General features: G+C 44.0%; 1 protein-coding gene across 12 annotated transcripts in view; it reads right to left on the reverse strand.

Moving 5' to 3' along the window:
• atp8b4 (ATPase phospholipid transporting 8B4) overlaps positions 1 to 26,561 on the reverse strand; it is a 251,477-nt gene that overhangs the window by 23,811 nt on the left and 201,105 nt on the right. For all 12 annotated transcript variants that reach the window (XM_068017953.1, XM_068017955.1, XM_068017959.1 and 9 more), the window contains 6 exons: positions 25,783 to 25,971; positions 25,504 to 25,619; positions 13,830 to 13,994; positions 13,212 to 13,323; positions 3,780 to 3,885; positions 431 to 572 (listed from right to left, as the gene is read on the reverse strand). In XM_068017953.1, the coding sequence (XP_067874054.1) occupies positions 431 to 572; positions 3,780 to 3,885; positions 13,212 to 13,323; positions 13,830 to 13,994; positions 25,504 to 25,619; positions 25,783 to 25,971 (830 nt within the window). The remainder of the gene's footprint in view (positions 1 to 430; positions 573 to 3,779; positions 3,886 to 13,211; positions 13,324 to 13,829; positions 13,995 to 25,503; positions 25,620 to 25,782; positions 25,972 to 26,561) is intronic.

A 26,561-nucleotide genomic window follows, 5' to 3' on the forward strand; every position in this document is an offset into this window, starting at 1 on the left:
AGTTTATTTTTTCCCCTAATCACCAAATGCCTCCTTTCCTCCTCTCCTGAAGGTGTCAATGTCTTACAGGGGTACAGGTTCCTCAGGTTTTGGTTGACCTCCTGCACCTTGGCTAAATACCCAATTTTCCATGTGTGTGCCTCACTGGCGAACATCAGCTATTAAATCACAGGAAAAGGAAGGGATTAATTACAGCTAGCATAGACCTTCTCAAATCCACGCAAGCACCAGTACTTTATAGCAGGGATCACTGAACAGCAACAAGGACTGGGAAACTTGACCAATTTTCTCCTGTTTAATCCAAGGGCTGAGGCCAACTCTCACATCCTTACTGTTACCCCAGATGAGTTCAATGTGATCTCCATGGTTTACTCACTGGATAACTTGCTAGGCTGTAAAGGGACACAAATAAACCCTCATGACCACTTACTAAACTGTGTCCATTAATAATCATTGCATAGTCTCCCATAACAGTCTCTTCAATCACTGATTCTAACTTTGAAGTCACGTTCTTTTCAGAGAAACCGTGTCCATTGCAAGCAGTTGTCCCCATCATTCGCTCTGTTGCTTTCCTAGAATGCAAAACACATTTAAGAACTTTACAATTGTATATAAAACTAAATACACACTAGTCCAGATATTCTGATCGATGTTATTGAAATAATGTTAATAGGAAATTCTAAACTCCAGTACTTTTAGAATAAGACAGGAACCCTTTTAGGAGGTGATTCCTTCCCTCATGAAGGAAGGTTTGCCCTTCTTCTAACCTCAAAAACTGTAGAAAAAAAAACTTTGTATAACTTCAATGAGAGCCAATTGTCAAATTCAAATTTTTGTTCCAGGTCAATCAACCATTACCACTTCCACATCTAGAATTTATTTTCTCTCAAACCCATATACCTGTTCTACGCATGTTTAAAGACAGTAACATATCCATGACATTCAGTGAATCTGCATAATCTCCGTGTTGGTCTCAGGGGCCCAAATTTTAAGGCCCCCAACAAGCTGGTGGCGGGGTGGAGGATGTAAAATTGAGTGGGAGGTGGGGGGGGGGGGGGGGGGGGGGTCTTCCCACACCCCGCTGCAATTTTATGTGGGGTGGCAGCAGCAAGAAATGGCCCACCCGCCCCAGGCCAATCAAGGCCCTTAAGTGGCCAATTAACTGCCACTTAAGGGCCTCCTCCCCCAGCCGCAGGTGGCAGGCAGATGACAAAGGCCTCAAGAACCAGGTAAAACCAGGCAGCCTTCTTGTGGACTGGGGGGGTGGCAGAGGGGGCCCTCCTGATCAGGCACCCCGTGCCCCACGGAGGGCCGCCTCCGAATCCCCAACCACCCCCACTGCCCAACACTCTCCCCTGGCCCCCCAACCGATCCCCCCCCCCTTTCCTTGCCAGGGCCTGGTCAATTGTCCCTGGCGAGGCCCCAAAAACTTACCATTGTTCTGGGGCCGTCCTCCCTCTATCTTCTGATAGCTGGGTGTAGTCTCAGCAGTGGCCACAGCTCACCACTCCTGGTGGCGCTGCTGGGACTAAGAGCTGCTGGCCCGCTGATTGGCTGGCAGCTCCATTAGGCAGGACTTTCTGCCTCAAGGAGGTGGAAGTCCCACCCGAGATCAAGTAAGGGCCTGGGGAGCGAAAAATCCTGGCATGGTTCCCCAGGCCCGGCAGAGGGGGGCTCGCCCCCAACGTTTCAGCTGGTGGACAGGGCCTCCCGCCTCATGTAAAATTTCGGCCAGGGTCTGTGCAGTTAGCCAAAACTTTTTAAAAGAGCTTCATTGCCTTATCGCATACTGTGTGTCTCTATTCCTTATTTTAGAAACTTTCACAAATATTTTGATTCTGATCCCATGTATAATAGTTTCCCTTTCTTCCCAATGGAATTTACTTTGAGGCAAAAGTGGGCTGTCATTTCTAGATCTTCAAGTAAACTTTAAGTGAAGGCATATCTAAATTACACAAAGGCCAGAGTGCTATACATTTTCTCCATGATGGGTGATGAGGGGGCAGGGATGGGGGAAGGGGGGAGAGCTAGAGGAAATATTATATACTGGATTTTTAAAAAGAATTTTTATTGGACGAATAAGGAAATGACATTTTTTAGTGGGAATCTATGATGAGGGGTCAATTTAAAGTTATAATTGGGTGAGTGGGAAGAGAGATTAACAACATTTTCTTTATGCGGAGTGTTTTTGGGCTATGGGGCTTCACCACAGGGGAAGTGGTTGAGGCAGAGTCCATTGCATCTTTTACGGGAAAAGTAGATAAACATTTGAATCAGAGGAAGCTAGAGAGCTATGGGAGAGTGGAGCAATGGGATTACTTTTGCTCACTTTTGCAAAAAGCTGACACAAACATGATGGGCCACTTGGCCTCCTTCTGTGTGGTAAACTACTATAGTCCACCACCCATCTCTGGTCTATAGGGTCAGCCAACAAAGGAAGTATCCATCATCAGGATCAGAAGAAATTGATGGCTGGAATTTAACGTTGGGCAGGAGGCCCTGCCCACCGGCTGAAGAGTCTGGGGGGTGGGGTGGAGGGGGTGGGGGGGCCACCCTCTGCCAGGCTTGGGAGCCACCCTGGGATTTTTCGCTACTTAGGCCCTTAATTGGTCTTGGCGGGACTTCCACATCCTTGAGTCAGAAATGAAGATGCCGGCCAATCAGTGGGCCGGTAGCTCATAGTCCCAGCAGCGCCACCAGCAGTGGTGGCCACTTCTGGGACTACACCCAGCCATCACAAGCAAGGTGAAGGCCAGCCCCGAACTCAGGTAAGTTTTTGGGGCCTCACCGGGGACAACTGGCTGGGCTCCGTCGAGGCACGGTTGGTGGGGTGCGGGGGTAGTGGTGGGGGCGGTTGGGGCTTTGGGGGTGGCCTTCTGCAGGGCACAGGGGGCCCGATCAAGAGGACACCCCCCCAACCAGCCCGCAAGTAGGCCGTGAGGTTTTACCTGGCGGTATTCTTCGGGCCTTTGCCATCCGGCAGTTAATTAACCACTTAAGGGCCTTGATTGGTCTGGGGCGGGCAGGTTGTTTCTCGCCAGCACCCTGTGTAAAATTGCAGCGGGGGCAGGAGGGGGTCGTGCCCCCGCACTTCCCACTCAATCTTACACCCACCACCCACTCCCCCCACCCATCCCCCACCACTCCCCATCCCCCCACCCATCCCCCACCACTCCCCATCCCCCCACCCATCCACCACCACTCCCCATCCCCCCACACATCCCCCACCACTCTCCACCGCCCCGTCACCAGCCCGTTCGTTGGGAGTTGGGCGGGGGGGGGGGGGGCTTTAAAATTCTGGTCGACATGCAAACCCATTTACTTACTCTGCATCTGTTTAGGCTTAAAACTACTTCTGTACATAATACATTGTTACAAATTCTGCTTGGATGCCTTCTCGGATTCAATGCCATCAGTCTGAATATCTTACATTTTCTGGGATTTGACTCACACTGCCTTCGAGACTAAAGTGTTTTCCAACACTATGAGTCTGAGATATGTGCAATTAACCAGGCAAGCTGACAAACTGCTTGTTCCGAATCTTGAGGAAAACAATTTCCATTTAGTATCTTAACCATCTTTTGTTGAGATGCCTTTTGTTTTAAGTTTTGAGGATACAGTTAGCATAGAAGAGTACCCATTTTGTGCAAAAATGGTAAAAAGAAATCGGAAATGTGACAATCATTCTGTGTAAATATGCCTTTATATGTTTTCAAAATTGGCTACACAAATAAACTGGAATGACTTATGACATGCAGAAATGTTGATGGGTTATTTACCGGAGTTGTTCACGCACTTCGAGAACCGTGTAGCCAGACACGATGAAAATCTCATTCATGTCATCTGTTAAAATGTTGCACGAGTAACCAATATTCACCGCAGTCTCTGTCAGGAAACAGAAACGTGAAATGTGAAGAGTCAGACAGTCCGAGATCAATCCTGTGGGCTTATTTTCAACAACCTGTCTTCTAAAGGTTTGCCATTGAAAAAACTAGACCCATAGTCCAAGACACTAACCAGGTTGAAAAGACCAGGGATGAAAATAAACAATAGCCTTGTGATACTCATATCCTAAGAATTAACTTTTTTTTAAACAGTAAAAATGAGAAGGTAAATTGGGGAAGAGAGACCAGGTTTAGAAGAGGAAAGATGGAAGGAAGCAAGTTGTTCCAAAAGTTTTAGGGTGCGGAGAAGGAATTAATTGGAGTGGATTGTGTGATGATTTTTGATTTTAACACAGTAAAATTACAGGGCAAAGGGAGCATGCAGGGCAGTGCCTCTGGAGTGCAGAATCACATATAAAGTACAACATGGAAACAGGCCACTGGACCCAAACTCTCCGTGTCGATGTTCATTCTACACAGGAACACTTGTCCTCATTTAATGTTCCCCCTCTGTAGTTATTCCTTCATCTCCTTTTCCATCAGTCATCTATCTAACCCATGTTGGCACGATGCCTGATTCAATCACTAACACTGGCAATGCATTCATTCCACTCTCAATCCTCTGAGTATAAAAATAATTCTCCTGCTCTTTGCAATCGCAGGAGGTGTAATACCTGCTCTTTTACCTCCTCCCTCCCCACCATCCAAGGCCCCAAACACTCCTTCCAGGTGAAGCAGCGATTTACTTATACTTCCTTCAATTTAGTATACTGTAGACGCTGCTCACAATGTGGCTGCCTCTATACTGGGGGGACCAAACACAGATTGGGTAACCGCTTTGTGGAACACCTCCACGCAGTCCGAAAGCATGACCCCGAACTTCCGGTTGCTTGCCATTTCAACACACCCCCCCTGCTCTTGCCCACATTTGTGTACTTGGCCTGCTGCAGTGTTCCAGTGAACATCGACACAAGCTCAAGCAGCAGCACCTGATCTTTCAAATAGGCACCCGACAGCCTTGCGGACTCAACCTCGCATTCAACAATTTCAGAGCATGACTGGCCATTTTTTTTCATATTTTTCTACTTTATTATTTTATTTTTTAACCATGTCCCTGTTTTTTCATATGGACAGAGCTGCTCATTATCTGCCATTAACACTCTCTCTGGACTAATGCTTTGTCTTTCAGCACAAGCATTAACACACTCTTTGCCTTTGTCCCAGGACAGCTTCGTCTCTCCTGCCCTCTGCCCTATCACACACCTTCCCTTTTGTTCTCTTCCCCACCAACCCCCTCCCCCCTTCATTTGCTTAAAACCTAATCCTTTTCTAACTTTGCCAGTTCTGTTGAAAGGTCATAGACCTAAAACGTAAACTCTGCCCTTCTCTGCACTGATGCTGCCTGACCTGCTGAGTATTTCCAGCACTTTCTGTTTTTACTCCTGTTCTTTGTGTTTTCTTATACCAGTCAACATCCCAATTAATCTGCACATTGCCCTTTCTACTGCCTCAATATCCTTCTGATAATGTGGGGCTCAAAACTACAAAAATCTAAATTAAGTATATTTCCAGCAAAGGACTTGCATCTATATTGCATTTCATCACGTCTGCAAAATGACCTAAGGCACTTCAAAAGAATTATTTTTGAAGTACAGTCAATGCTATGCAGGCAAATACAGTAGCCAATATCCCACAAATAGCAGTGAGACAAATGACCACTTAATCTGTCATAATAATTGATGAATAACAAATTAACTAATAAATGACAAGCTAATCAACAATAATCATTTAATACTATCCAAAGTGAATCAATTATCCATTTCACTGGGACTGAGCTACATTATTGACTTTGACTTAAACCATTAGAGCGCTTCTTCATCTGTACATTTTCCACGAATAATGCTTCTATATTATTTTGCACTGCCCTTTGATACCCTACACAATGTCCCACTCTCCCCCAGATTAGACAACTCATGTTGAAGCCTCTGCCCGATTTAGGACAAGTAACCACTGAATATACACCAGAATGGACAGGCGGTTTTTACGGTACAAGATATTCATTAACAACACATTTCTATAAATTGAATCCAAATATGAAAATTCTATTTTAAAAAGAACTTACATCTAATTGTGTTTGGATGTACATACCAATAACTTTATACCTGACCAACAGATTTTCTCATTTACGTACACACTGCTCACAGAAGAGGCAAGTAAGGGCTAAAGAATTACAGGGGCCCCGAGATAAATGGCAAGAGCAAACATTTGTCAGACTGTCTCAAATGGGTAAAATCACATGGAAAAGTCACTGATCAGCAGGAGACAGTATTGTGTGGCACACCTTATTCACATTCAAACTCTCAAAGGATGTCACCTGACTCAGTAGCTCTTGTTATTAGGCGTCAGTCAATTTGACCCTTAGGGCTTTCTGCAACACTTGATTGCAAGTGTAAATGAGCAGTCGGAGCTACTGCCAGTATTCCATGTGTGCTTTTCAGCTCTGCCCCACTCTTGCCCAGTCTCAGGTCCCACATACTAGTGCTGCTACCAACCGGTCTCCGAATCCTGCCTCCTGGTGGACTATGAGTAATAATTGAAGTTGCAGTGGATCAAACTGCCTTGTGGGCGTCTCGGGAGAGACCAAGGCTAAGGGAGTAAACCCTAACAGATAATCCGGAGCGGAACCCCGTTGGCGGTCATGTGTCACCTTTGGCATGTTTCCGGCAGTTCCTGCAGCCATACTGGTGCCAAACGTCGTGTCCTGCACTCCTTTGGACCCCACCAGAAAGGCCGAGAGGGGGGTTTTGACGACTGGGCAACTCTCAACCTCCATAAATTTGCCCAGGCATGCGCCATGGAGAGGTCACTCCATAGTTGCCTCACAGCGACTAAAACAACACGGAAGGCAGCAGTTACGGGTTATAAGTCCAGATAAATTGGCGTAGAAACTGGGCGCCACGGGTTGCCTTTGTCGGTGGGAGAGGTCATTGCACCTCACTGGACAGCTACCGCCCGCCTCAAACCGGGCAGCCCCCGGTCAATAAGGTTCTGTCCCGCCACAGTCTGCCTGCTTCAATGGGTGCTTGGAGCTCAGGGTCATTGCCCGAAAGGTGGACTGATACACCACACCAAACAACATGAAAAAAGGAAAGAAGGTACCAGCCCTTCGCTTTGCAAGCTGGAACGTCAGAACTATGTGTCCTGGCCTGTCGGAAGAGTTGGCTGGAAAAAAGACAGAGGCGCAAGGGGAGAGCCAACTGTGCAACAGCCCCGACAAACAAATTTCTCTGCAGCACCTGTGGAAGAGCCTGTCACTCCAGAATTGGCCTTTATAGCCACTCCAGGCGCTGCTTCACAAACCACTGACCACCTCCAGGCGCGTATCCATTGTCTCTCGAGATAAGGAGGCCCAAAAGTAAAAAAAGTAAAGTGGATCAAATTGCTCATTATCAATGGGCACAAAATCATCAAAGTTACAATGACGGGAGACAAAACCTCGTGCTGATTTTCTGACTTGATTACTTAAAAATGACCATTTTTATCTGAGCAAAGTGAGTGAGGTTACAATGTTGTTACAATGGTATTGGCCTGAACCCCAAGAGAAAGTCCCCAAATGTCTTAACAATTAATATTAACAGGAAAGGACAATTAGTTCCATACAAGGAAAACATGATTGGTTTGGGGAAGGGGAGGGGAGGTCTAGACAATTTTGCCTCCCACCCCCACCTTCCACAAGGACAGGCAGATGTCAAAACTTCCAGCTGCCACTGGCTGCCCTCATTAGTCCATCTCCCTGTGGCATTGCTGATGATGCGTCAATCCTTCCTGGCTTGCTGGTTTTCTCAAGTGTATCAGCGCTTAGCTCTTACTATGCATACTGACTATATTTATAGATCAGTGAAATAGGAATAAAACACCATTTCCCTTCAAAGTTATCTCAGAAAATGTTGAAGAGCTCATGTTTTACTTGCTTATATGTATTTTTTTAATACAGAAAATATACAAATTACTTTAACTGCTTCCAAATAAACTAATAGACAAGAAAGTTTTACTTTGTCTTAACTTTGGAGAATCTTGTTCCTTTTCTTTTCCCAATTTAACAGTGTTTGATCTAATAAGCCTCACCAATAGCTAACTGAAACTTCCCACTGAAGGAGACTGAGTTTAAATTTCAGCCAATCCACAACCACTGAGCTCCTGTCTCAAAAATGTCATTTCATCAATGATTTTTTTCCTTTCTCAATGATCAACCAACCACATAAAAAGCAAGTGAGCAGCATTATTAAATTATATATTGTTAGATGTCTCTTAGATGGAAAAAAAAAACACAAACCTTTCCGGCATAAGGACAAAGGAAGCTTAAAGAAAAGATGTGTTTAATTAGATTGATTTCAGAGAGGCCAAGGAAAGCTTAAATGTATTTTGTAACGTTTCAAGGTTTTTTTCTGAATCTAACTGTACTTAGCTTTTTCTAGAATTGGGTAATCAACAATAGTGTCATTTTCCTGAGGGATAATCAATACATCAATTGTCAAGGGAAAGGTATTGCTTCTGTACGTAACATGTGATAAATCTAATGTGTCTAGCCTCCAGGTCACAAAAGCCATGTACTATCCTGAAAAGTGCATACTGTGACAATCCAATCTTCCAGTTTGGTTAACATATTAAGTATGCTGTACCATGGTCATAAATCCAATCTATTTCACACATAAACCATCTACATAAGCTAATACTGTGCTACACTCTCACAATGAGATTGCATTTGTGCTTCAACAATTGTTCATATTGGAAGATTACATCAAGTTCATGGCCCTATTAAAGCTTCAAGCTCCGAGTCCTCAGGGTGATATCACTCAATGTGATTCAATTGTAGTGGCCAAGCTGAGTTTCCTCACATATCACCAACACCATTGCCTAGGGACAGATACAAAGACAACAATGTAAAAACATATGCTACTGGGTATGCAGACATTGCCAGAGCACCCACCATGCACTGGCACGGCAAGCAGATCAGAAAAGGTTACACTGATTTGCCAAAACATCATTCTTCAACCAGTTTCAGGTTCATTCTCGTGTGGAAAAACTGCAACATCAATGTGAGCAACCAAGTCACAAAGCCCCATGGATTATGGGGCAGTATGTTAGGCCCACTAAACTACTCCAGATTCAGACCATTAGCTGCAGTCTCGGTAAAAGCAACAAAGTTGGCAGCAGTATGGAACTGGACTCACTACCATGGGATTTTCACACCCCACACTGACCGCAGTGGCACGGAAATCCTATTGCGCTAATTTATATGAGGGACTTATTTTTTGATAAGCCTAGATCCAGGTCTGAGGCCTATGGTGCAGGACACTACTGAAGTTGAAGAGAATAAATAAGACTGCTAGTTAGGTCCCTAAATCATGATGAAGGATAAAGATAAATACTTTTGAAACATGGGTTTCAATAGAAAGCATAATTAACAACAAAAATCAGTGTGTCAACATGTTGGAAGAACAAAATTGCTCAATATCTGTGAAATATAAAATATATTGGAATGCATTTAGATGAATCGTACATTCCCCAGCCAAACATCGATTTATCTGGGGATCTGATTTTACACACATTTTACCATTCTTTCCTTTGCCTTTAATCAGTGCAGTAAGTTTTCAATATCACAGGACAGACTGAACAGCTAATTAGTCTACTCTGATGTCATTGTGTATTTGTCTTGCTTTGGTTTACCCATGTTCCTGGTGCTGTCATTCAGTCTCGATGGTTACCAGCTCATGACACTCATACCAGCTGCCAGCTCTGCAGTCATTTCACTTACAGTAGCAAAATCCAGCCCTCCTTGACTGAGGCTCCCTTTTTTAAAAAATGTTTTTGTTATGCATCTTTCCACATGCTTCATGTAAAGATGCCATAATGTCGACCAGTTTCTCTGTCTCCATTGTATCTCGCTGATGATTTCTCTTTCCACAGCAAAACTTCTCATCCTCCTTCTTTCCTCAAACGAGGGAGTGCGCACCCCATTTCCCAAGCCTCTACTCTGATCCACCTCATGATGACAAGGTCCCCTACTACTCATCGCTTCTCATGAGCCTCTGCATTCACCAGATCATCATGATCTCATCATTAAGAACACTGTGTCATTCCCTTCCTCTTCTCCAGAGGGACTATTCCCTTCATTCTTTCATTACCCTGACTTCTACCAATGCCACGTCCTTCCACGTGAAGCACAAATGTATATGTACCTTCTTCGATTTACCATGCCACATCCACCGATACAATCTTCTCTGCATTGAAGTGACCAAAAGCAAATTGATCCTCCATTCCATGTAGAACTCCTGATTGCCACGTGGTTCATCCATTAAAAAAATGCTGACCTTCTTCGGTCTCCAAGACTGTTCAAACCAAACTCAAGAAAATTGGACATTAGGAAGCCTTCTGGCTTGAACATGGACAAGGAATTTCAAACCTTAGTTCTCTCCCTCATTTTCTTGCTCATTTCTCTCATTCCCACCAGCCTTTCTTCCTGCTCCCTGGGATGGGCTTTTGTATGTAATGCTGATCTGCCCATGGGCAGGTCCTCTGCTCATTTCTCCATGCCTCACAGTCCTGCGCTTTCCTCGTCAGTTGCTCGTAACAGCCTTCTTTTTTTTTGAACTTCCAGGAGAAATGAGCAATATGATTGGGCAAAAAGTACATTAGGTGATTTCCCGTGGCCTTTCTCATGTGTGCTTTAAAGGAAACACAAATCCTCTTCCCAAAGGATCCTCCACCTGAAAGTAACCGTTGTCCCTTGACGTTTTAGCTCTTCCACCATTACCTCTAAAAATTTGCTTGTTCTGCCATTGGCCATTGCTTGTAACCCTGAGAATGGGACAACGTTTGTATATCATTCTCCAATTTCCATTTCTTTCTAGTCTTTTCAAATACCTGGTTGCTGGCCATAAAACACAATAAGTGTCTCTCTAGTGCAGGAGTCAGCATTACCAGCTCCTCTTCTGCTTGTTTGTCTCTCTGCTGCCTCCCCTCCATCATCCTCAACCCCAGACAATTCTTGTTTAGCCTTATTAAATGGACTTATCTTCCAATTTCTGGTTCTTACAAAGAGTTTACACCTAAAATACTAACCTGTTGTTTCGCTTTCCAGATCCTGACAGACTTTCTGTGCCTTTCCAGCAATTTCTGTTTTAATTCTCATTTGTATTAATGTGTTATTTTTGTGTTTTAAGATTTACACAATAATGGCTTTGTCCAATAAGGTACAACCACAACAATCTGCATTTACACAGGCCCTTTAATATTAGGGGCAAAGCCTATGGCTTCTGTCTTCTAAATATTTAGCTGAAGGAAATTGCGGCTCATACAGGGCTGGATGTTGGACAAGCAGACTGACAACACAAAGGTTGTGGAGGGATTGAGAGAGGTGGTGGTGAAGTAGAGCTGGGTGTTGTCAGCATACACATGGAACTTGATGCCATGTCTGTGGATAATATTGCCGAGGGGCAGCATGCAGATGACAAATAGAAGGTGGCCAAGGATAGATCTGCAGGGGGACTCAAAGATAATGGCATGGAGGTGAGAAGAGAAGACATTGCTGGAGATTCTTTGGTGTGCTTGAGTTGGTAAAAGTGGAATCAGGCGAAGGTAGCCCCACTCAGCTGAAAAACTGGGGAGAGGCATTGGAGAAGGATGGCGTGGTCAACCATGTCAATGGCTGCAGAGAGGTGGAAAAGGACAAGTGCACCACAGTCGTAATCACAGAGAGTGATTTTGATTACAGAAAGCACTAGAAATACTCTGCAGGTCAGGCAGCATATGTAGAGAGAGAAACTGTGTTAGCATTTCAGTTCAATATCCTTTCGTCTGAACTGGAAAATGTTAGATGGCAGCTGTTGGTGATGATTTTGCTATTCCCTTTTATGCCTCCTCGTGACCCATCTTTTGTTTCTTTACTTGTCCCATTATTAGTTGTATATTAATTGTGTTTAATTGGATGCAGGTGTTGGGCATTAACTAGGGATTCACGAGTTCCTATAAAGTGGAACAGACTGGAACTGGGGGTTGTATTCAGAAGATGCATGTTTTATTTTGTATCTCTGTGAATAAATACTTATAAAAGTGTGTAAAGATTGGCTCCTGTTTCATCCTTCACCACTGGGCTTTCATTACCATCCCCTTTTGCCTTACATCATCATCCCTTTTGCCGTTTAATCTCTCCTGCCTTCCACCCTATTATAGACTTCCCCTTTTGTTCTTTCCTCCCCATTCTCCCTTTCCCTACCTCTGTACTTGCTTAGAACCTGTTACTGCTCTAACTTTCTGCAGTTCTGATGAAAGGTGACAGACCTGAAACATTAACACTGTTTATCTCTCCACAGATGCTGCCTGACCTGCTGAGCATTTCAGATTTCCAGCACCTGCCGTATTTTGCTCTTGTATGACTTTGATTCGGGGCATTTCAGAGCTATGGCAGAGGTGAAAACTGAACTGCAGAGATTCAAATATGGAATTGTGGAAAAGGTGGGAAGGATTTGAGTGACAATAACACATTCTGGGACTTTGCAGAGGAAGCGGGGCTGGGTTGAAAGTGAGGCTTAATTTGCAAGGACAGAAGGATTGAAGGGTTTTTTTTTGAGAGGGGGTGTTGGTGGCAGCTTTTAAAGATAGGGGGACAGTACATAAGGAGAAGAAACCATTTATAGTGTCAGCTAGCCTGGGGTCCAGGAAGAGACATCTAGTGAGAATCAGGTCAAGAGAGCAGTAAGTGGGTCTCATGGACAAGATGAACTCAGAGAGGGCATGAGAGGAGATAGAAGAGAAACTAGAGAATGATACTAATAAAGTAACACAAAATCAGTTATTCAATCTCGTCCTTTATATCAGAAGCTCAAATATCTAGTGTTTTTGTTAAGCTAATATCCTTTGCATTGTATATATAGCTCAAGTGGATTGCGAGTCATTTCCAAGATCACTGAATATTTTAAAGTAAAATTGTTGATACTTTTAAATGAACTTTTTCAATTGAAATTGTGCATTTGCCAATAATAAAAGGATTGTAAAAGAATCTGTGTTCGAAATATTAATTGATAATCAGTCAACCAGCAAAAGATGTTTTGTTGGCTTCTAAAACTCAAATGCAAGTTGAAAAACTTTTGCTTAACCAATCACTTCATTTTATTCCATCCATTTCTGATTTACACAGTGACTGTAAGATCTTGTAAAACGTAATTATCTTGGAGAATAAAGATGGAATAAATGCAATAGGCTTAGCTGCACAGAAAGCAAAAATTAAAATAATCTTTCATAAAATGACACGGTCACTATTTACAATACCTTGCTTATCTCCGGTAAGTACCCAAATTTTAATATTGGCCAGGGTTAGGTTGGCAATTGTGTCAGAAACCCCTTCTTGTAATTTGTCTTCTACTGCAGTGGCACCTAGTAACTAAACACAGATACATACACAATTAATGAAGAGTTACAAATTAATATTGTTTTTATATTGAACTTTTGCAGATCAAATATTAGTATTTTACAGACTTCGTATTCTAGATATGATTATCGAGATATAGACCAGATATTCTGCAGTTTTATTGTGTTTTTTCCTAAAATAAATGAATGGAAGATTCACACTTGGTAATTAATTATGAAGTATCTTCAAACTACCTCCATTGTAAAATGTTGTACTACCTTCTTAAGAAATCTACCATAAAATCTGATGATCAGGTGCTCTTAAAATGTACCGATATGTCACCCTTAAGTTGCACTAAACAGAATTGTAAAAGACAATCTGGCCAATTCAAACCAATGTGATGGCCACTGTATTGTGATACGAGAGTAGTCACTTATGTAAAATGTCTAGCTTCAATTTCATAAGTCACAATCATCATGCATAATTCAAGTGCTGTAATTCACTCGGATGTGACAAATTAACTTTTTGCATGGTCATACCATCATGTCCTGTTCAATCTCTTCATACAATACAGAAAGCTGTTCATCTCGGTTATCAAGTGCAGTGCTGGCACGATGGTGCCTTTTTTGCCACTTATCAAAGTACGCTTCATCCAGATCTTTGTAGGCAAGCACTAACGTCCGCAGCCCTTCCCCTGCAAATTCCTGTGCAAAACATCACTTTCAGAATTAATTCAGAATTAATTGCAAAAAATTACAATACATTATACTTCTAGGGGGCAACTGGTAGTTACTTTTAGATTGCTCCATTTTCAACTGGGACAATCATCTCGGAATTCCAGGGAGGGGAGAGGAGGGAAGGGCAATGGGCTGAGAATCAGTGAGAGAGAAGGAAGAGAGGAGAGAGGAAAGCAAAACATTTATATAGTGCCTGTTTGCAACTTTCAGGAAAGTCTTCAAGTGCTTCATATGGAATGAGTTACAGTGACTATCCTATGGAGGGAAAACAGAGCAACCATTCTGTCCACAGCAAGATCCCACAAACATCAAAGAGATGAGTGACCAGTTAGTCTGCTGCTGGCTGAGAATGTTGGTCAGGATACAGTGAGAACCTCGTACCTTCCTTTGAAGATACCATGGGACCTTAACCTCCACCTGTACCCATTAGAACAGGAAGGTAGGGCCTTGATTTGACATCTCAGACCTAAAATGGCATCTATGTAAAGGAAAGGAAATTCCAATAGAACTGTATAAGTGTTATCATAGGTTGACCAAGGAATAGCTGAACTATTTCCTGTTCTTGATTGAGGATGATTTTAAAAAAATACTCAAAGCACAAATCTAAAGTCAATCAATAATAGGAAAGAAGGCAATCCTTCACACCACATGAGTGAGTGAAAAGTCATCCTTTGTTATTGGTTCAAATCATGCCCTCCAAATTCCTGGCAATTGCACCTGGGCACTAAACTCAAGGCTAATACACCAGTGCAGTTCTGAGGGAGTGCTGTGTTGTTGCTGCTACCGTCTTTCGGATGGAATGTTAAACCGAGGCCCTGTCTGCCCTCTCAGGTGGATGTAAAAGATCCAATGGCACTATTTTGAAGAAGAGCAGAGGAGTTATCCCCGGTGGCCTGGTAAATATTTATCCCTCAATCAACTTCACAACCAAATTACCTGGTCATTTTCACATTGCTGTTCGTGGGAGCTTGCTGTGTGCAAATTGACTGCTGCGCTCCCTACATTACAACAGTAACTACACATCAAAAAGTACTTCATTGGCTATAAAATGCTTTGGGACATCCTCTCGTCATGAAAGGCTCAATATCAACGCAAGTCTTTCATTTTTCTTTTCATGATCTAATAAGCTACGTCTGTTAGCACGATTGGATGCTCCATGTTTTGTAAAATTAGGATCCTCTCATGTCAGCAAGAGACTATGAAAAAACATAAAACACTGATATCTCCCTTTATACTTCTAAACATCAATGAGACAATGCAAAAGTGTGAAATCTCACGAGGTTTCAACTCCCTTCTCCTAAAATGGCACCAGAAATATTCTGTACTGATGGATGAATGCTAGATTCAGGCAACAAGAGCACAGTTTAAAGGAGCTCGTATATGTATTTGTAGCTGTGGGCAGCAGTATTTATTTCATGAGTCACATCAGAGACTGAACTGCATAGAGTGGCTGCTCCTGGGGTGTCTCTGAACAGCATATACAGCTACTATAGCATAACATTTGGCCATGAGAAATGATACAGAAATCACAAAGAAATTGGTCTTTTTATCATTTGAGGATTACAAGGCAATTCAAGCTTCCTCTAATTAGTTCATAAAATTTACTGTTATTGGATTCCAATTACAGTAGAGATCACAAATTATCTTGAGTATAATGGAAATGACATTACATTCATCAATCACTGTAAAGACAATTTTAAGCTAATTCTGTTTGGGTATTTTTATGCCAGTCCATGTGAATCATCTTTGGAATACATTTACTCTCATTAGCGATAAATACAGCTGCTCTAATAATACAGGAAAATAAAGATTACATGGTGTCTAATACAAAAATCATACTTCATCACGCTGCTTGAACATACTGCAATCAAAATTATTCATGAAAGCAAAAGCCATTATTAACCATTGTACATCAAGTTGTTGCGCAGCAATGCCACGTTACCTCGATATATTAAAGCAGTTAGGTTGCTTAGAGCTCACAGTAATTTCAATCAAAGAGCACAATACATTTGTGTTAATATTAAACATATGGCATTTGATATTCCTTCCGGGGTTGGGAGACGGATGTTGGGACTGTTTCCAGGTCACGATTCTGCCCCCAGGAGTGGTTGGGGTAGGGGGGTGGTGGGGGGTGGGGGGGGGGGGGGGGAAGGGGAATCAGTCACAGGCCCTGATTTTCATGGAGACTGGCTGCTAATTGGCTGGAGGGCAGGTTGGGCAGCTAGTTAGGGGAGATCGGGGCGGGAATGGAGGCGGGACAGAAAGACAGCAGGCCCGATTTAAACTGACCACGGCAGCCAATGGAAGAATTGCTACATTAATGATGCAGCAGGAGAGGCAGAGGGCTGGAATCTGAGGCAGGGCTGCCCCTCACTTTGCTGATGCAGACCAGCAGGTCCTCCTGGAGGCAGTGAGGGAGAAGAGGGAGGTCCTCTTTCCAGAGTGTGGCAGGAGAAGGCCACCCTCCCAAATCAAGCAGGCTTGGATCAAGGTGGCAGAGACCGTGAGCAGACAAATCGTGGTTAGGGGGAACTGGGTGTAGTGCCGGAAGAGAATCAATTGCCTTATTCGCTCCGGCAAGGTGAGTGTAATGCCAGACTATCCGGACATGTCTCTGGGTATTCAACCTCCAGCAGACACAACAGCTAAGGAGCCTGAGGGTGCTGCTGCTCCTGAACATGGGAGTAACATGTACCCATTGACCCCCTCAGCAAGGCTCAGAGCCACAGCACCAATGAGGACTTTCCAGCACTGATACAAGCAACTTCCTATCTCAATGAGTCATTGGCATTGACTATAGAGGCCAGCAGTGTCTTATCTCTCTCTCGTCCTTCCAGGAGAAATGGGTTCTCAATCCTGCGAAAGGGCCCAGACAAAAGGCGGGATCCCCATCCTACACATTGTCATTACGACAGAAGCGGGAGCCATGGAGATGGTCAGGATAGCTGACCACGAGCAAGTCGGGGAAGATAAGATGGGCATTCCTGGTTGAGAGGCTGAATAGATACTGCAATGTGTAGATGAAGGGGATGCAGTTCACTCCAGCCTGTCCATCAGCTTGCCAAAGTCTCAACTGCATTGGGAAGCTTCAGCACTGCAGAGACTCCTGCTCTCCAAGGTTAGTTCTCAATCTCTTATGTCTCTCGCAGGTTCAGACGTCAAAGCGCAAAACCAAATTCCTGTGTCTACACAGCCAAGCGCAGCCAGAAGAGACATTAGAACAAGTACCTTGAAAGTGTACCTCAGATACAGTCTACTCAGCTCATGTGCGCCACTATGGCTCAGGATTTTCAGTGCTGAGCTCCTCCATCGAGAGTGTGGACAAACTCATGGAGAGCCATATGTGGCAGCATTCTGAGCAGGAGCTGTGCACTGCCATTCACAGGATGTGTGCCACGGTGTGTAGTCTTGATCGGTCAGTGGCGCTGATGGCGCAGAGATTCTTGGAGGGGATGCCAGTTGAGCCCCAGCTGGTGCACTCTTCCAGCCATCCAGAGCGCCAGCCAAGGGCTGGCGCCATCACCGATCAGGATGAGAGTGCCATCCGTCACAGGGCACCAGCATCATTAATGGCTTCCTTGGGCCCTCTAACTGAGGGACCATCTGTGCAGCAGAGCCCACTAACAGAGGCTGCCCCTGCATTGATGATGGCGCAGCAGCCTCTGGAGGTGCCCCTCAGCATCTTCACGGCAAGGATGACTGCCATGAGTATCTCATCCACGAGCAAACAGAAGTCAGGAGGCTATCTTCACCTCCTCCGAGGCAACATAGAAGTGGCCAAGAGTGGAGGCCACCGCATCGGGCAGAACACTGAGTGGATCACTGGGGTTTGTTGCATCTGTAACAGAGTACTTTTTTCCAATTTTTGATTTATGTGGATCTTTTTTTGGATATTTTGTGGATCTATTCCAGGCTGCGTCTTCAATGGTAGTGTTCTCACAGGCAGCTCCAAGTGGGTTCCAGAACATGCTGTCCTCCTTGTCCCCTAGAATCCAACCACATAGTCTGCGGGGGTTGAATGAAGAGCTGCGGCAGCCTGGACTGCAGGAGGATGAAGAAGTCATGGCAGCTGCCAGGATAGTGAGCGCACAAATGAAGGAAGCTCTCGTCATAGTCGCACATGCATTGTACATTGAGGGAGTGGAAGCCCTTCCTGTTGATAAATCTTACTGAGCAGACAGTAGGTGCCTTGATATCCACATGGGTGTAAATTGATGATGTCCTGCACTTGGGGGAAAATCCAGTGAAGGAGGCAAAACCCACCGCCCTTTGTGCCTACGAGGCCCCTGGAATTGAATGTACTTTCCAGCTCTGACAAATAGGGCATCAGTAACCTGTGGGATGCAGTGGTGTGCAGTCATTTGCAAATGCCACCAAGGTCCGCAGCTGATCCTTGGAAGGAGCCAGAGGCAAAATAAAATTCAAGGCCACAGTCACTTTGAAGGCTACTGGCAACCAATGCTGCAGATGTGAGGTCTTCGGCGATGAGGGCATAAATCTGTGTGGCCAGACATGTCTGGGTAGCTCCATCTTTGGCAGTACAGCCTATGCTGAGGGTATGGCCTTTATGTCCTCCTGCCTTTCATCTCTCTCCCCTGCCCTCCTCATGCCTGGGGTTCTGCCCTTCCTGTGAAGGATATTGCTTCTCATCATCACTGGACCTGAAATCTGAGAGACGTGCTTCTGTTTCCAGCTGAGGCCTTCCTTTTGCTCAGGAAGCCTCCCAATTGTGCGTGCAAGCTTTCCCCTCTCCTCTTATGCCCCCGTGATGTCAGGAGGGTGATGAATCCCCTGCAATGTCCAAGCACACAGTCCACACTCTGCCCACAACCTGTACACACCCAATGGCACCTGGGTGCCAATGGCGGAGTCCCCCCAAGCCATTCCCCCTTTTATGCACCCACTTAATTCTCTGGGGCAGCCATGACTGGCTTCCCACTGTGTTGCTGCCTCCATGCACCTGGTTTGCCCGTGACCCAGCGTACAGCCCCCATGTCCCAATCAAAATCTCAACCTGCTCCTCAAGGAGCTCTCAATGATCTCTTTAACAACCTTAATTGCACTCATTAGCCAATTGGGATGGTTCTTGGGGCCAATCTTCCCCCCACCCCCGCCACCCTAGTGAAACTCACCAGCAGCAGAAACGGCGACAGAAAACCGGCACGCTGGCCGGCGCTGCTATTTTCATCACCCACCCACCTCTGTTTCCGCCCCTGGTAGGACCTAAAATTCAAGCCTGCTATGAACCTACTATTTTAATGGGAGAATCTTGCTACGCACTTATTATATACAAATATAAAAAAAGCGTATTCTGCAGCACCTATTTACGAATCACCTGGAGTGTTCAATATTACTGCTCATGCTGTTCAGAACTCAATTTTGAAAAAAATATACAATTCCAAATAAAAAGGACACAGATTTCCAAAATCTCAAGCTTGTGTGCGCTTTTCTCTGCCCCCACCCCCCCCAAGATAGCTCACTAACACACAAAAGCTCTTCTGTCTAATCCTACTTTTAATGAAACCCATGTTTAAATTACGAAAGGTAAAATGTAATACTGCCAAGTGCTAAGACAAGTACTAAAGAGAAGGCAATGACAATTCCCACACTGCTGTATGAGAAGGAGAAAGAATATCGAGGTGTAAATTGGCAAGTTTCAGATTTTCCATTGCATGAGACTTGCCCCAATAACCCTGGTTCAGTAAGCAATAGCTAACGTTGTCCTTGAATTTCTGCAATCGAGTGACTGTGTGGCAGGGAGTTGCATAGGTTGCTGTAATAGAATCTTCAGGTGTAGCCAAAGCCTCTCTTACCTTATTACCAGGAACACTGAGGGTCTGCAATAAACATAAACAATTCATGTATTTCTGTTCCACTTGTGATTCTGCAGAAGGTGGACATCTTGCCAATGTTGTGTAAGGCTGCCTCCAACATGACCTACTAGTCATGTCATCATATCCACTTGCCTCTGAGGCTTTGGACTGGACTGAGGCACTGACAGGAAGTAATGCTTTTTTCTCTGCAGCCTACCAAAATGGGGCATTATCCTACTGGGTATAGATCTTGCAGAATATTTAAAAGTTACCAGTAGTGACAAAAGGTGGAAAACTTTGTCAATGATTCTCATTTCTCTACCAGTTTTTCTAGTAGGCCTCTCTGTTGTATCAGCTGTGGCTCAGTTGGTCGCACCCTTGGTTCTGAGTCACAAGGTTCTGGGTTCAACTGATGCTGTAGGGCCTGAGCACAAAAATCAAAGCTGACACTCCAGTGCAGTACTAAGGGAGTGCTGCGCTGTTGGAGATGCCACCTTTAGGTTGAGATGTTAACTGAGGCCCCATCTGCTTGTCAATGTAAAAGATCTCATATCATTATTTTGAAGAGGAGCAGGGGAGTTATCCCTGATGTCCGGGCCAATACTTACCCTTCAATCGACATCACAAATCAGATTATCTGGTCAGTATCACAATGTTGTTTGTGGGAGCTTGCTGTGCGCATACTGGCTGCTGCACTTCCTGCATTACAATAGTGACTACACTTCAAAAGGTACTTCATTGGCTGTAAAGTGCTTTGAGATGTCCAATAGTCATGAATGGTGCTATATAAATGCAAGTCTTTTTTTTTCTTTCATTCTCCTGCTTGAGTATAGCTTAGATGCAATTACCAAGAAAGTGTTTGTAACCGAGGAGCATGTGTTATGCTTGTAGTGTAGATGTGAGTAGGTAACATCACAATCAATTTTTCCCTGACAGTTATTGACTTGTCTTCTCATCACCAAAGTGAATACACCATTTAGATACCTACATCCTGTCTATATCTGCCTACAATGATTCACTTCCTGACCATCTGTAAATAGCAATGCAATCAGCAAAGGCATCAACAACCTGGTACTGAAAATAATGCAGAGAAAATAGCGTGTTTGGGCATTCACATTTTCTCTAATGACGCACGTAAGTCTCCAATGACAGAACAAATATCCACTCCAGACGACCAAATAGTGGCAACCTTTGAGTATGTCATATGCCCATTACATCATAGTCATCGAGTTATACAGCACAGAAACAGGCCCTTCGGCCCATCGTGTCCACACCGGCCATCAAGCACCTATCTATTCTAATCCCATTTTCCAGCACTTGGCCTTGTATGCTATGGCATTTCAAGTACTCATCTAAATACTTCTTAAATGTTGTGAGCTAAGTCACTCACCAACTTAATAACCCAAGATAATCCTATCAGAGGTTTCAGAAATATTGAAGGTAACAACTCTGATTTTACTTTGGGTTTGAGAAGATCGCTCCATTCCCGTAAGTGACGAAGGCTGATCAATTTGCTGTAAAGCCAGACAGCACGCTCCAACAGATTCCCATACAATTCAAAGAACTCAGATTTCTAAAATGTTATCTGGAATTGCATGTGATTTCCATGACCTCTGATATGTTTAGATTTAGAGAAACAGGTTTGCAGTTATTGGGGTCCGACTTGGATCCTTCTTGCAGTGTGTGAAGGCAGGCTTGTTCCCCCACCTTGGCTAGGGTTTCCAAGTACCCATCCTGATAAAACGATTAAGGTCAAACCTTATTTATCATCAACTGATGTGCAGACAGGCCTTATAGCATAATTGAGTGGTGTTCTCCTCAAGGTTACTCATCAGGAATGCTGCCAGAAATTCTAGAAAATGTACTTAACGGTCACTAAAACTGTTCCGATTAAAAACCAAGTTGCTCCTTTAACACACAATAAAAGCAGAATTGTCGAAACATCAATCCCCGAACTCCACACACAATGTTATTTGGATTATTTCCACTGATTCTGACAGTTGATGCCCAATGCAATTCTTACTGCAAAATATTTTATTTCAGCAATGCCATGTAGATCAGTACTTTTATTTTAAAATAAAAACTCATCTCAAGAACACAATTAAAACCAGGTTGTAGGAAACAAATGGGATATAAACTTTTAAATGAGCGTCATTTTTTTCCCCAAACTTACAGCAGTAATAACTGACAAAACGGCAATGATGCCTGAGGAAACCTGTGCCGCATTGTAACCAGTAAAACAATTCTAAAGCACACTAAGAATAGCTTACATGATTTGTCATTGCTCTGAGGCCAATTGTCATGGTTTCGTACAACAGTATCTGATTAACCTCAAACCTGGCACCAAGCTCATGGTCTACAGGGTCACAGTGTTACCTGCCCTCCTGTATGCATCGGAAACATGGACACTGTACAGCAGACATCTCAAACCCCTGGAGAGATATCACCAGCGACGCCTCCGCAAGATCCTGCAAATTCAGTGGCAGGACAGGCGCTCCAATATCAGTGTCCTCTCTCAGGCCAACATTCCCAGTATCGAGACACTGGTCATGGCTAGCCAGTTATGTTGGGCGGGCCACATCGCCCGCATGCCTGACACAAGACTCCCAAAACAAGCTTTCTACTCCGAGCTCTGTCATGGCAAAAGGCTACCAGGAGGGCAGCAGAAACGCTACAAGGATGTCCTTAAATTCTCCCTGAAAAAATGTGACATCTTCACCGATTCGTGGGAATCTCTTGCCCAAGACCGCACAAAATGGAGAAAAAGCATCCGCGAAGGTGCCAGCCAGTTCGAACAACGTCGACATGCCCAGGCAGCGACCAAGAACAAACAGCGGAAGCAGCGTTCAGAAATTCCAGCATCCCATCCACTCGCTTCACCAAACACCACCTGCCCCAAAAGACTTGCAGGTTGGTAGGTAAATTGGCCATTATAAATTGCCCCTAGTATAGGTAGGTGGTAGGGAAATATAGGGACAGGTGGGGATGTGGTAGGAATATGGGATTAGTGTAGGATTAGTATAAATGGGTGGTTGATGGTCGGCACAGACTCGGTGGGCCGAAGGGCCTGTTTCAGTGCTGTATCTCTAAAAAAAACTAAAAAAAAAAACATGTGACAGAGTGTGCAGATCAGAATTGGACGATTCAGTCACTTAAGGACCCACAACCCTGGAATGGAAGAAAGTCATCCTCGTTCCCAAGGGACTGGCTAAAAAGAATCTGATTAAAGATCTGCATTCTTACCACATCTGGTCATGAATGGTGGTGGTCCATTAAATAACTAACCAGAGGACGAGGCTCTATGAATATCCCCATCTTCAATGATGGCGGAGCCCAGCATGTGAGTGCAAAAGACAAGGCTGAAGCGTTTGCAACCATCTTCAGCTAGAAGTGCCAAGCGGATGATCCATCTCAGTCTCCTCCTGAGCTCCCCGGCATCACAGATGCCAGTCTTCAGCCAATTTGTGTCACTCCATGTGATTCCAAGAAAAGGCTGAATGCACTGAATACAGAAAAGGGTCTGGGCACCGACAACATCCCGGCTGTAATGCTGAAGACTTGTGCTTCAGAACTACCCATGCCTCTAGCCAAGCTGCCCCAGTACAGCTACAACAAAGGCAACCTGCTCACTGTTGTTAAGTTTGGGTTCCACTTGGAATATTCGGCTCCAGACCTCATTACAGCCTTGGTCCAAACATGGACAAAAGAGCTGAATTCCAGAGATGAGATGAGAATTACTGCCCTTGACATCAAGGCAGTATTTGACCCAGTGTGGCATCAATGAGCCCTAGTCATCCATGACCTTCCCTCCATCATAAGGTCAGAAGTGAGGATATTTTTTGATGGTTGCACAGCGTTCAGTTCCATTTGCAACTCCTCAGATAATCAAGCAGTCTGTTCCCACATGCAGCAAGACCTGGACAGCATTTAAGCTTGGACTGACAAGCTGGAACTAACATTTGGAGCACACAAGTGCCAGGCAATGACCATCTCCAACAAGAGAGAGTATTTAACTACCTCTCCATCTCTAAATCTCCCAGCAACATCCTGGGGGTTACCATTCACCAGAATTGTATCTGGACCAGTTACATAAATACTGTGGCTACAAAAGCAGATCAGACACTGGGTATTCTGTGGCAAGGAACTTACCTCCTGACTCCCGAAAGCCTGTCCACCATCTACAAGGCACAAGTCAGGAGTGTGATGGAATACTCTCCACTTGCCTGGATTAGCGTAGCTCCAACAATGCTCAGGATGCTTGACACCATCCAGGATTCAGCAGCATGCTTGATTAGCACCCCATCCACCACCGTAAACATTTATTTCCTCTACCACCAGTACACAGTGGTAGCAGTGTACACCATCTACATGATATTCTGCAACAACTCACTGAGGCTTCTTCAACAGCTCCTTCCAAACCCATGACCTCTACCGCTTAGAAGAACAAGGGTAGCAGGTGCATGGGAACACCACCATCTACACGATTCTCTCCAAGTCACCATCCTGACTTGGAAATATATCGACATTCCTAAATCATCACTGGGTCAAAATCCTGGAACTCCCTCCCTAATAGCACTAAATACACCACATGGACAGCAGCAGTTAGAGAAGGCAGCTCATCATCACCTTCTCAAAGGCAATTAAGGATGGGCAATAAATGCTGGCCTTGCAGTGACGCCCACATCCCATGACAGAATAAAAACTTCCTCTTTTGTTGCTCTAAACACTTGCAATTCCTAATAGTTGCGACTCAACTCAGAAAGTCAAAAACTTACCCAAATCAGCTACCAAGCTACTGTGACAACATGTTTTCATCTTTTGAATATGGATTTCTTAAACAGGCCTAAATTCAACATAGTTACACCCATTATACAGGCATAAACAGGGAGCAATGATATGCAATTTAGCAGGATAGAGGATTGTGCTCAATCTGCACGGACACCGTGGCCATTGTTAAATTGGTCGGAGCTTTTTCTTTCTTTAGGTCCTGGTAGTTGCCTGACCTGAGCACAGGCCTCATTTAAATTTCAAGATAGAGTTCGCAATAAGGAAACTCCGGCTATGATTTCCTTGAGCTGCCTAACCAGTGACCCTTAAAGGAACCACTGGAGGCCCCTCACAAAAAAGGCTACAAACTTGTTCTGATATATGGAATCAGAAAGAGGAGTGATTCTCCTGGCTCCACAAAACAACTGCAGATCATTGCCGACCCGCCCTCACCTCCTTTCCAATTTCCCCCACATGCCCTGCCAGACTTACCTTTGGACCTCAGCTCCATCCAAAATTCATTAGGCCCCGACAAGCAAGCTGGGTAGAGGCACCTTGATTGGTGCCCACAACGCGTCTAAGTTATAATGATGAGGCCCAAGGACTAATTTAGTTTGGTCTTTGGGCCTCTCCATTCTGGTGTACCGTCACAGCCAGAATCACTGCCAATTTGGGGTGCTACCAAATTTCAACCCCCTCATCCCTAAATCCTGTGCATTACAAAGGAAATTCGACATAGCATTATTAGTTTAAAAGAAGAGTGGGAAATAAATGAATGCAGAATCCAAGAGCATTAATATTACATTAGTTTTAATGCGACATTGTCAGGTCATGGTTAGTCATGTTTCTCATTAACCTAACCCAATATCGAATAAAGACACAAAAGAGGCACTTACACTGAGATGGTCTGAGGTCACACCCATCAATTCTTCATTGGATGGATGAAGTCTTTCAAACAAAATGGTATCAGCTCCCTTTGAGTAAAGTCTTATTTGTCCTTCAGGATTTCTAACTAAAACACAAGACAACTTAAAGTCACCTGTAACAATGCTACAAAAAAAAATACAGGCAAACTTAAATTTCCTTCAGTTCAGTTCCATTGTTCTAAAAGAACAAAGTGAAAAGGCACAAATAATCATTTTAGAAAAACGTGAATGTTTATATGCCCAACACACCTATCACTGACATCCTCTTTCGCACGTTGTTAAAATCCAAAATGGCCAGCAGTTGGTACACAACAGGGTTGCCCATCTCATTCACGGTGATGGTCTCTGGGGTACGGAACCGAAAAACAAAACCAAAGTTTCTTGCAGCTGTGACCAATGCTCCTTCATCAGGTGACTGGGCTTGATAAACGAGTTCACCTGGAAACAAAATCCAAGAGCTGGTTATCAATCCTTCACGTTGAGTTTTTTTTTTAAATGACAGTCCAATGGTTTGTGCAGCCTACTCCTGATAATTCAAAGTCATTGTTAACATGAAAAATGAGAATCATCCAATCATTTGAAATAAGTCAATAATACAAAATGGAAATTTAATGTTGAAAATAATGAATCATCGAATGGCAACTTTGATGTAATTGTAGTTTGATTATTGTAGAATGAACAGATGATTGAGGTCTAAAGTTTGTAGATAATTGTTTATAATGCTTTATAACTATTTAGTTGCTTATAGTTATCATACTGCTCCTGTTTATATAAACCTACCACCTTTTAAAGGTCTAATTCCCACAAAAATTCTAGGTGGCAATATCAGAGAATGTTCCACACATTTTGATGACAATCCTTTGTCCACTATTTTGGCCGGGGTATTAACCCATTTAAAATGGAAGAGTTAAAGTCTGCATTAAAACAGCAGACATCAAATGCCTTATGTATAGAAGTACGAGGTTTATGTAAAGGAGAGTAGGATGATTAGTGTAGCACGGTAAGCAATTATCCTCAATCTTTAGTCT

This window comes from Heterodontus francisci, chromosome 38 (assembly GCF_036365525.1).
Source record: "Heterodontus francisci isolate sHetFra1 chromosome 38, sHetFra1.hap1, whole genome shotgun sequence".
Lineage (NCBI taxonomy): Eukaryota > Metazoa > Chordata > Chondrichthyes > Heterodontiformes > Heterodontidae > Heterodontus > Heterodontus francisci.